General features: G+C 33.0%; 2 protein-coding genes across 2 annotated transcripts; both read right to left on the bottom strand.

The window, feature by feature from the left end:
• Window positions 1-2,605: 2,605 nt before the first annotated feature.
• Window positions 2,606-3,924, bottom strand: LOC109337392. The gene is made up of 2 exons (XM_019574354.1): window positions 3,915-3,924; window positions 2,606-3,090 (listed from the first exon to the last, which is right to left on the bottom strand). The coding sequence occupies exons 1-2, from the start codon at window positions 3,922-3,924 to the stop codon at window positions 2,606-2,608; spliced, it is 495 nt and encodes a 164-aa protein (XP_019429899.1).
• Window positions 3,925-6,106: 2,182 nt separating this feature from the next.
• On the bottom strand, window positions 6,107-10,862 carry LOC109337393 (PIN2/TERF1-interacting telomerase inhibitor 1). Its single transcript, XM_019574355.1, has 9 exons — window positions 10,610-10,862; window positions 10,420-10,521; window positions 10,232-10,322; window positions 10,082-10,148; window positions 8,340-8,433; window positions 7,328-7,509; window positions 6,888-7,118; window positions 6,696-6,812; window positions 6,107-6,479 (listed from the first exon to the last, which is right to left on the bottom strand). The coding sequence occupies exons 1-9, from the start codon at window positions 10,770-10,772 to the stop codon at window positions 6,420-6,422; spliced, it is 1,107 nt and encodes a 368-aa protein (XP_019429900.1). The 5' UTR covers window positions 10,773-10,862; the 3' UTR covers window positions 6,107-6,419.
• Between the last annotated feature and the right edge of the window lie 1,330 nt (window positions 10,863-12,192).

Genomic DNA, 12,192 nt, shown 5'->3' with positions numbered 1-12,192 from the left:
AGATACACCGGTCAACAGTGTTTTCCACAAATCCATATGATGTAATGGTATCATTGAACTTTATGTACCATTGTCTGGAAGCTTGTTTAAGTCCATATATTGACTTATTTAATTCACACACCAGATTTTCCTTTCCTGTGGTCACAAACCCTTCTGGTTGGTTCATATAAACTTTCTCGTTTAAGTCACCATTCAGAAATGCGGTCTTTACGTCCATTTGGTGAAGCTCTAAGTCATAATGAGCCACCAATGCCATAACAATTCTTATTGAATCTTTCTTTGAAACTGGAGAGAAAGTTTCTTTATAATTAATGTCCTCCTTTTGAGTGAAACCCTTGGCGACAAGTCTAGCTTTATATCTTTCAATGTTGTCTTTCGAGTCGCGCTTGGTCTTAAAGACCCATTTACAGCCAACTCGTTTTTAACCCTCGGGCAACTCAGCTAGATTCCAAACTTTATTATCGTCCATTGATTTCAACTCTTCTTTCATAGCATTGAGCCACTTTTCAGAATTGTCACTTTTCATAGCTTGTATGAACGAGACTGGATCCTTATCAATGCTTAAGTCACATTCATGCTCAAGTGAATACACAATATAATCATCAGAAATAGCTGGTCTTCTTTGCCTTTCAGACCTTCTCAATGCTATTTCTTGTGATTCCTCCATCACTTGATCATTAATGACTCCATTAATTGGTTCATTCACTATTATTTCATCCTATGGATTTTGGATATTATCTTGTTGTCTCTATGGATTATTTGACGGTAATATAATCAGAGGAACAACATCTTGAGGAGACACCTTCGGTGAAGAAGGTTTATCAGAAGTCTCAATAATATCCACCTTTCGTGATTTATCACTCCCACTGGTTTGACTATTTTCAATGAACCTAGCATTTCCAGACTCAACTATTCTCGTACTATGGTTAGGACAATAAAATCTGTACCCTTTTGACTTTTCCGGATAGCCAATGAAGAAACCACTAATGGTTCTTGCATCAAGCTTCTTTTCATGTGGGTTGTACACCTTTACTTTTGTTGAACAACCCCAAACATGGAGATGTCTCAAACTGGGTTTCCTACCAGTCCATAACTCATATGGAGTTTTAGGAACTGTTTTACTGGGAACCCTATTCAACAGATACGCAGCGGTCCTTAATGCGTACATCCATAATGATAAAGGTACATCACAATGATTTAACATTGACCTAACCATCTCCATTAGAGTACGGTTCCGCTTTTCAGCCACACCATTCTGTTGCGATGTGTAAGGCATAGTGTATTGAGCACATATGCCTCGACTTTCGAGAAACTTTGTAAATGGTCCTGGACATTGTCCATTTTTATTATACTTTCCATAATATTCACCACCTCTATCAGACCTCACAACCTTAACCTTCTTTTCAAGTTGCCTTTCAACCTCGTCAATAAATACCTTTAGGACATCTATTGATTGAGATTTTTCATGCAACAAATATAGGTAACAATAACGTGAGTAATCGTCTATAAAAGTTATAAAGTACTTTTCACCACTCCAAGATGGAACATCAAATGGACCATAAATATCCGTGTGAATCAATTCAAGAAGTTTGTTACTTCTTGTGGCTGGATTCTTTGATATGTGTTTAGTTTGTTTTCCTTTAATACAATCTAAACATACATCCCAATTGTCATAATCCAAATGAGGCAAAATCTCATTTTTCGTTAACCTCATCATCCTTTCTTTGGATATATGGCCTAAATCTTTGATGCCACAAGTAAGCAGAATTCTTATAAAAAAATTTAAGCTTGCTACTAATATGATGTTCAACATTAAATAAAGATTCCTTAAATTTAAAATCAAGATTGAAGCAATATAAACCATTAATTAATGTACCATAACTGAAATAGCACGAGTGTTATACAAATTAAAAACAGAATGTCCAATCTTAAAATTAAAACCTAAACAATCCAGCCTAGCAACAAAAACCAAGTTCCTAGCAACTTAAAATTAAAACCTAAACAATCCAGCCTAGCAACAGAAACCAAGTTCCTAGCACATTCAGGAACATAAAGACACTTTTCTAGATCTAAATAGTTTCCACTATCTAGGATCAATCTGTATGTTCCAATTCCATGAACTTGTGCCTTCATTCTGTTCCCCATGTAAAAAAACTTCTCAGTTTCCTGGGTTCGGATTGAAAGGAATCCCTGCATAATATGCGACACATGAGTTGTTGCACCAGAATCTAACCACCAAGTATTATTAGGAACTTCAATAAGAAATGACTCATCTATAACGGAAACAAAATGTTTACCTTTCTTTTTGAACCATTTCTTTCTTTTAGGGCAATCCTTCTTAAAGTGCCCATTCTTCTTACAGAAGAAGCACTTCATTTCTTTATGGATTCTCCCTTATTTAATGAGGATCTTTTCCTTCCCCTTTCCTTTGTTCCTATTGCTTGGCCTGAATCTGCTGCTGGTGCTACCTGGCTCTTGAATGGTCATGTGAATGGAGTCATTCTTAATTTTCTTTAGTCTCCCTTCCTTTTGAACGAGCATGGCCTTTACTTCCTGAAAATTCCATTAGTTCACCTGGAATTGGCCAAACTCAAAAGGAAGAGAGTTAATGATGAACTGTACTAAATGCTTCTGTCACCTCCATTCCCATACCTTTCATTTTCGCAGCCAGATTCGACATACTGGTTACATGATCATGAATGGGCTGCGACCAATCAAACTTCTTGGTCGTCAGCTCTGTCATGAGGTTTCCCACTAGAGACTTATCAGTAATGTCTGATTGGGAGTACTCCTTGATCATTCTCATAAATTCCCTTGCATTATTTGTCTTAGGCATAGACGGCTTGACATTGTTAGAAATTGACATTCTCTTCAAGCTAAGACTCAACCTGTTTGACCGCTCCCAAGCCTCAAAAAGAGTCTTGTCTGCCTCCGAGCTGGTCTCAGTTATGGTTGGTTCACTATCCATAATGATAGTCAAGTCCAACTCCATTACACCCAGTGAGAACTGGATCTGTTCAGACCAATCAGCATAATTCAGTTCGTTTAACTTGACACATCCGTTGCCTAAGGCAAAAGCATAGAATGAAGCTGAAATAAAACATGTTCACTCTTTAATGCTTTGAATAAACTTTATGGATTCAAACTATACTTTTATTCATGCACTTAATTTATCTTTGGATAAAATTTAAATGCATTAAACCTTCATTAATGATGCCTAATATTATACTTTAATGGGTAATTAATCATACTCCTCAAACATGCATGTTATCTTTGGATAAACAAGCATAAACAAGTATTTTTAAAACTTTAATGTCACTAAATACATGCAATAATCCATCTTTGGATGATCAAGATATGCATTATAATTAATGAACAAACCCAATTTATTATCCTCGTGACATCATAATCATAATTACAAGCAATAATCCACCTTTGGGTGATCATAATATGCATTATAATTAATGTTAAAACAGTCTGAATTAAATTTTTTACTGTCTCTCCCTCGCCCAAGCGAGAGATCATCGCTCAAGCGAGAGGTCCTCGCTTAAGCGCTATTCAGGACCAAAAAAATTTCGTTACTGTTTCTCTCTCGCCTGGGCGAGAGAGACTCGGCCAAGCGAGGCATCCTCGCCCAAGCGAGGCATACTCGCTTAAGTGAGATTATCAGTTATGGAAACATTTACAGATTCATGGTTCTTCGCATACACCGATTTTCGTCATGCATACATCAATCAATTTCGTAAATTCAAGAAATGTCATAATGTCCCTAACCTTGTGCTCTGATACCAATAGTTAGACATTTCAATACTTTTAGAGAAACTTTACATTGAGCCTTTAATGGTTCACAAGAATCCTTAATTTAGGATTTTGACATTATGACATTTACATGTGATTAAGTGTTAAGGAATTACCTGGTTCCATTGCTATTCTTTGTTGGTGCTTTCTTTGATACTGCACTTTCTGGTTGCCTTTTGTTTTCACCTCTCCTCCTTCCCTTATGAGTTTCTTGATGATTAGAAACTCAGTTTCCTTCCTTCCCCGCTATAAAATATATTCAATAAGGATTCTTTGAGAGATATCTTATTTACAACTTGAAGTGATAAAATATATTCAATAAGGATTGGCTTATAATATCCACTCGTTTACTCATTCTTACAATGACTTGGGTTCAGCTCCCAAACCTCGACAATAAATTCCACTGTAATCATTAACAAGGTTGGTGACATTCCCAATCTTGACATGGGTGTGATTTTCGATAATCTAACCTTTTCTCAATTTAAAAAAGGAGTAGAGAGAGAAATAGTGACCATCACTATTCAATAAACCCTAAACCCTTTTCATATATATATCACATTTAAAAAATACACTTTTCTCAAAATGATATTCACACGAGCATCATGTTGTAAGTAAGATATCCCTCAAAGAAGGTGATGAATTATCATCTTCAGAATACTAGATACTCGTGAGTAAGGATGAGGAAGACTTGCCTTACTCATTCATCCACTACGGCCTGATCATTATTGCGTTCGAATAGGATTTGGTCTCATTGAATCTAGGGTCAGTTCGAGTTCAAAGATTAGGTTTAGTTAATATTTAGGGTCAGATAGAGATTAAGCATAACTCATCATAACTTATCCCATGATTACTTCTCATCATGTCTCTATCCAATGTATATAGAACAATGTCACATTTTTGGTTAAAAATATCTTTGATTCTCCAATTTTTCATCATATATAAAATTAATAATATTTATACATATCATTTTATATATCAAGTTATATATTTACAATGATAAATAATATTGAAAAACTTTATCTAAAATAAGTATGCATTATAATTAATCGAGTCTAGATCGGGTTTAAGTTTAAAGGTTCACTCAGTCAATATTTAGGGTCAAGTTAACTTCATGTCTAGGATCAAGTTCGAGTTTAAAAAAGTGACACCCAATATTTAATGAGTATGCATAATGATAAATAGTATCAATTCTTACATAAAAATACATTTATACCTTCTCTTCTAGGGATGGCAACGGGCACGGGCGGGCACGGGTAGTAGCTATCCATTATCCGTTTAAAATAGGAGAACATTACCCGTACCCGTACGGGTACCCGTGTGCGAGTATTTGTGGCTATTTCTGGGTACCGCGAGTTTCCTATATGATAAATGAATTTTTAATTTGTTACTTCTATTATGTTTCAAATGAGATGAAACTTAATTATTTTTGTACCTTTTGATTGAATATTTAGCAAAAATGCTAAATTTATTATTGTTTTCTATTTGTGAGATTTTTTGTTCTCATTTCCTTAACAAAAAGTATATGTTTTCTTTGTAAAACATATGTGTTTCTACACATGTAATAATATTGTAAGATGTTTCACCACCAAACTCAATAAAATATGCAAACAAAGTAAAAGGAAAGGAAAAAATATACATAGTTTAATAAATGTTAGAATAATGTACTTTTTATTTTAAATAAATATAATATATTAATCATATAAATAATGGGTACTCGCAGGCACAGGTACCATTGTACCGTACCCGCCCGTATGTACTACGAGTATTTTAAAAAACACATTTATAATATCAGCAGGTACCCATTTATGACCATACCTATACGAGTTTTACCCACAGGTATCCACGACTACGGGTTTTTTTGCCATCCCTATTCTCTTATAACCTATTTCTCAATATATTTAAAAAATCAATCATGTTTTTTAAAATGTTTTATCATTAAAACGTGAGAATAAAACATATATATCACATTAAAAAATGCACTAAATGAAACTTATATTTTGTACCAAACACATTATGTCCCACACTTTATGTCACTCTATGTGTCATGCGTTTGTGATTGGTCAGAAAAATACTTAATAATTAAATTTTAACTTGAATATATTTTTCCTGACCAATCACAAACTCATGGCACATGGAGTGGTACGAAGTGTGAAACAACAAATGTTTACCCGTTACTATTAAGGTGAGAAATCAAAGAAAATAAAATCATTATGATTCATGTTTTTCCGATCTAAAACAAAGGAAAAATATATGAAGCTTCCCATCCAGAAGAAACTTTACATTATAGTACTAAAACAAAGGACAACACTGAAATATCAAACTTATAGATGCATCAACACGCATTTTCCATTACTTATATATGAATACAAAGATAACATTGCAGCATCAATAGTCCGGGCAACACGGACTTGAATAGTTTTTAACTGTCATAAAGCTAAATTTTATAGAATGTTTACCGAAAAATAAAAAATCACAGGCTGAAATTTAATTTACTACAACATTGGTTGATGATAAAGCTTTGTAATGAAACTTACCTTGTAGACTAAACCCATAAAATAAAAGGATTCAAAAACCACTCTCCTCAGAGATAATGAATTCAAAAACTTAATATTGAGTTAGCTTCACTTTGATGCTAATCGCACTATTTTTCCTTCAATACAAAACTTGCGGTTCCCTGTCAACTGCAATCAAGGACCAAATCATGTCACAACTTAGACTACACATGAAATTATAGTTGCATACTAAGCATAGTTCTCCACAATACCAAATAAGTCCTTCCACAAATTTTATTATGCAATAGAAATTGACTACATATAATAATATGTATAACGAAACATATGCTTCACTCTATTCAAAATAAGTTTTCCAACTGTGAACTGTGGCTAAGGCAACCATACCTTTTGCTTCAAGTAAGCAATAGCCTCTCTTTTCGAAGAGAAAGAAGAAAAAACTGAAGATGAATGTTCATCAATAAGAACTTTGAGTTGTTTCAGTTTTAATGATTCTCCGGGCACCTGTAATTAAGCCAGTAACCAGTAATGAATACATTGCTAAAGAGAGAAAATTGCAGCATAAGAAATAGATCCCACCTTGCGTAAAATTTGTTTACACAACTTTTTCAGCTTAATTTTGGGCTCAACAATCTTTTCTACTTCCATCAAGTCATCATCATCTGTCTCTTCTTCCTGAGAATTGATGTCATCAGAATCTTCATCATCACTGTCATTAAATGATGTCTTTTTACCCTGGAAATAACAGCCAGCGACTTTCTTGGTCCTGTCCTTTATGCCTAGTCCTTGCTTTCCCGTAGTAGCTTTATCCTGGGATAACAATTATACTACAACAATTATTACATACTTCATGTTTTGCTTTGAAATTAATTTAATGACATAGCACTAAAATTTAAGAAATCAGACAAGCCTCACCAGTAACCATCCTTCACATATTTGAACATCACATGTGAACATAATAGCATTAACATTTTATAAAAATAAAATATACAGCATTCACAAGGCAAGAAATCACATACCTGGACGAGGTTGTAGAGGTCTTCTTGATCTTGTTCAAAAAAAGCAGTTCTCTCCTTCCCATTTTTAGCAATTTCAGATGTCATGGATTTTTTCTTCTTTCGTTCTGCTCCAAGCAATCCACCAGAGACAAACCCAAACTTAATGCCCCACCAATCTGGATGGATATCTGGACATTTGCTTTCTGTACCAATGCAGCATAAAATGATTCCAGGAAACATGAGTGTATACTTGAATAATATCAGAAATACAAAAGTCAGAAATGGGTTTACACTTAAGTTTTGTAGTTTTTGAAAAGATAGCTCCGAGAAAATGCATCACATACAATTAAAGGACATTAAGAGTTAAATGATTTTCCCTTGCATATTGGATTGGAAAAACAACTCTCAAATGTCAGTTATCCTTTCAAGTTTACAACAGAACTTACTACACATGGGAAAATACTGAGGCACTGAGGACAACTAGATATGCTACCGAATTACAGTCCCATTTTTGTTTTTTTTAGAGTGGGGTAATATCCAATAAAAGTCACACCTTAAATTAATTGGTGAATTATCATTTGCCCTAACTGCTAACATGACGATGTCTATTGGAGGTAAGTGAATGGAACGTATGTTTTGTAACACCCTTGAGGGGATTATAAGCTAATCAGTGGGCTTATTTGACCAAAATAGGCTAGTTGCCTAGTTTGGCTTGGAGGATTTCTAAAAATAGTCTCTAGCTTATAATCTCTGATTTAAAAGACAATAGAAGTAACTTAACTCATTCACACTTTCATTTGGTTGAACAGCTAATTTTGCCAAACACTTCCAATTAAATCAGCTAGTTTATCAGCTAGATAACCTATCTTCAATTATACTAAAAACATAATGAAGAAAAACGAATATGAAAGGTTTTGACAAAAACACTTAGAATATAGTAGTGAAAGTGTGAAACCCGGAACCCAAATATCACATGTAACGTTCTAATCAGTATTAAATAACACAAACACTTCATTGCAATTCTAGATTATACCTTCATCTTCCAAAATTTGAACTTCAGATGTCTCTAACAAGCCCATTTCCTTGTCACTATTGTCGTTACCATTGGATATTTCACCCTTTATAGCCTATAATCAACATCACAGAAGTAAACACCAAGACTACTTTCAGTACTTTGTCTATCAAATAAAACTGAAATATACGAGATATGAACAAAAAACTTAAATGAACATTAAAGAAGCTTTACAGAGAATGGAGTAATCAACACAACCTCTGATTTTTTTTTTGTGCATAAAAAGTATAAAAAAGAACAATATCCCATAAAAAGAACAATAACCAAACCTTAAATCCCACTACATGGGATTTGAAGCATTGAAAAGTATAAAAAGCATCAATTGTCCAATTGAAAGTTGAGGAGAAATCACTCCCTGGTTGATTCCAGACTGAATTAGGAGTGTGTTTGTTTAGGATTATTTTCTTAAGGTAAGTTTTTCCCGAATATAAACACTTTTGATATATGTATACTTGTTTGATTATACTTCTTAAAAAATTGACGCTTAGAAAGAAAAAAATGTTTTAGGAAGAAGCTGAAATTTCTAGCTTCAAGTAAAAAATTGACAAAAAAACCACGACTTCAGTTTTTATTGATAACCACCATATCCACTATTTTTATTTTGTTTATTTCACAAAAATCTCTATCTCTTCTGCCATTGTCCTTCCTAATCCAAAAACTCTCGAACTGTAAAAACTAGAAAGGACTTAGAATCTGGTGTGTACAACAGAAAATAATAGTAACTAATAATAGAAAGTGCAAAAATTTTAAAATAAAATAAATTATAATCTGCTAAAATACAACGCCATAAAAGCATACGAACATGATATATAATATAAAATTAAATTTTATAATTATAGGAAAGAGACATTTTTTCAATTACACACCCAAACAGTTTTAAATTGGTTTTCAGGCTTGTAGCCTAACACAAAGTTATTTATAATTTTACTTAAATCGTTTCTTCCACAAACATTTTGGAGAATCACTTTTTTCTGAAGCCTAAACATAAACAAAATTGCCCTCAGTTTAATGGAACAAATATTGTGGAATTTTCTGCCTCTCAGGTATTAGATAGCAAGTTAATCATGAGAGTTTGAGCATGGATATCATCAATTATGTTTTCATCAATCAATTCAGATCAGACGACAACAAAACCGCATCAAATGCAAACATAGTTTCATAAGTGAAGATAGTAACCGTGTAAAAGTTATAGACTTATAGGTAAAACAAGTGCAGGGAAGCTGATTCACTGAGCAGAATCTAGTAACTAAACTGCTAGGCAGCATGCACAAATTAACAAGGAGCTATAGAAAGAATCTAAAAATGCAACATCTAAGATCTCAATGCCATTTTCAATAATTTCAGTTTGTGATTCATCCCCGCTTGGAAAATTATCCCCCCTTGGAAAATTATCCCCCCTTGGAAAATTATTCGGTGTGCAGTTGTGAATTCTATGAGGTTAGTTACAAAACTTCATTTAGGACGATTCCGATACATGGTACGTGGAATTCAGTATGTGGTGCATAGACTAAACAAGAGAAACATGTAACTATGCACCAGATTTTAAAAGTGGATAATAATCCATTTCATTTCTATCACCACTTCCACGAATCTAGGAAATATAACCATTGCATCACAAACGAAGATATGTAAACATATCTAATTTATAACCATAATAAACATATTGTTGAGGCTGTTTAAGATATGCAACAAGTGGAACTTACAAGAATCCCTTCAAGATCCTTGGAAGAATATCCAGAGACAAGCTTCCCCCTCTCTCTTCTCTTGTATCTGAAAACAAATGAAACCAAAAAAGCATGTATGATTAAAAAAAACACTGCAAAAAAAACCAATTAAGAAATTTGAACACAAACCTTCCTTGAGGTCTAGTAGATTTTGGAACAGAATCCTCATTTTTAACAGCAACAGGAACACTAGTCTTTGTTTCCACCTTCTCTTCATCATCTATCATTCACCGCAAATTAATAAATAAAAAACTTGTAAATCATCATAAAACATTGCAAAAAATGAGTAAATAAAAACACGTGTGATTATATTATACCTGTTTCATTGGCTTGTGGCGCTTGCACTTTCAACCTCTTAAGAATATTATCAAATTGTGTAGTATCAAACGCCCATTGATTTGGCTTCTCTAAACCAATACCTATATAAAAAACAAAAATAATAAATAACAATAAATAAAATGATGAATATATATTATAGATCGAAGTAAGTGAGATTAACGAAGATACCAATAGTGTCTTGTTTGTTTTGAACACGAACATATCCTTTGATACCCTGCTTTTCTTTACCAAGACCTTCACCTTCTTCCCATCCCATTTGTTTCATCAATTTAAACGCCGCGGATTTTCTGGCGACACCGACATAGCAAACGGGGGTTTCGGGTGCCGCCATGGATTTTGTGATTATGCCGCCGTTGCAGGTTTGATTGTGGAGACTGAAGAGAGTGGTGTTATGTTACGCTTTCATTACTGCTATAGACTTGTGCTGCTGCATTGTCGCACAAACCGCTTCCATGTGGATTGGGCCGGTTCTGGTCCCTGGGCTGCTGATGATTCACTTAACCTATTTTGGGCTTTTTCCACATTTACCTTTCCATATAAAAAAATATATACACTCACTATATGAATTTTTTATATAATCATTATATCATCCATATTTTATCATCATTATCTTTTAAAAAAATATTACAAAAGAATTATGAATGATGTACAAAATATATTAAAATTTTAGACTGATAATAAGTAAATATTACACTATATTTTTAGTATCTTTTTTAGTGAAAAGATTTATACATATTCAATTTATCATTTATCATTAACCAAATTATGTTGGTTAATGTGGTACATGTTTGACCATGGATGTTCCCGGATCTGACAGAATTGCCTCCAATCTGACGATATCAATGAGAAACCAAAAAAATTATCATTCATCATTCATTTATATTATTTTGTGAAGAATCAATAATAATTAAATATGAATAATAAATTATATCGTGAGAATATATAAAACTCACATTCATATTTGCATACATTTGTTTCTGATAAGTTAATCCATGTGTGATATATAAAGTGTTTGTCTCAAACTTGAGAAAATTTGTATATCAGTAAATATATAATGGAGTAGCTTCAGCTTTTAGATATTTGATACATGTATTATGTTATTTTCTATCTATCTACTATTTAACAAAAAAACTTCTTTCACATACATGTGTTATCACCTCTTTGAATTGTCACATGTCACACTCACAATAAAAGTTTTCTCACTCAAAGAATTCTACCACATCTAATACATCCCACCACACCATAACATTTGTTATTATCTATTGATAAATCTATTTATCCTTTATTCTTCTTCTTTCTTCCATATTTTCTCTCTCTCATTTTATTACTAATTAGAGAACATCATCTCTCTTTCACTCCTTTATTTCATTACTCTACTTTTCTTCAACCATTTTTTCTCTCTTCTTAGTTTATATCATTCTTCTATTTCAAAATTTCTTATTTTAAAATGATTTTATGGACGTAGATCTATTCATTAATTTTTTTCTTTGAAGATGTTGTATTAAAATCTTTTTTTGTTTATTTTGTAGATATGTTATTATTGTTGGATAACTAGAGGAGTGAAATGTTTCTAATGACAATGACATCGATGACAATTCTATTTGATCTGGTATTCTTATTGTTTGTTCACCATTGAAGTATCATTGTAGGTTAGTTTTTCTGTATCTCTTTGTTGTTTCTTTATTTGTTTATAGAATTTTCATTTCAAAATAATCATTATTGTAATGTTGAAAATGACATGAACAGTGACG

Source organism: Lupinus angustifolius, unplaced genomic scaffold (assembly GCF_001865875.1).
Source record: "Lupinus angustifolius cultivar Tanjil unplaced genomic scaffold, LupAngTanjil_v1.0 Scaffold_5_189, whole genome shotgun sequence".
NCBI classification, from domain to species: domain Eukaryota; kingdom Viridiplantae; phylum Streptophyta; class Magnoliopsida; order Fabales; family Fabaceae; genus Lupinus; species Lupinus angustifolius.
The sequence above is the reverse complement of the archived record's forward strand: the minus strand, read 5'-3'. Positions and strand labels throughout refer to the sequence as shown.

Excerpts from the sequence above, each read along its gene's own strand:
- LOC109337393 (XM_019574355.1), bottom strand. The coding sequence starts at position 10,772 with ATGGCGGCACCCGAAACCCCCGTTTGCTATGTCGGTGTCGCCAGAAAA. Across the intron at positions 10,149-10,231 it reads TCTACTAGACCTCAAGGAAG|ATACAAGAGAAGAGAGAGGG; the intron begins GTTTGTGTTCAA and ends ATTTGTTTTCAG. Across the intron at positions 8,434-10,081 it reads AGGATCTTGAAGGGATTCTT|GCTATAAAGGGTGAAATATC; the intron begins GTAAGTTCCACT and ends TGTTGATTATAG.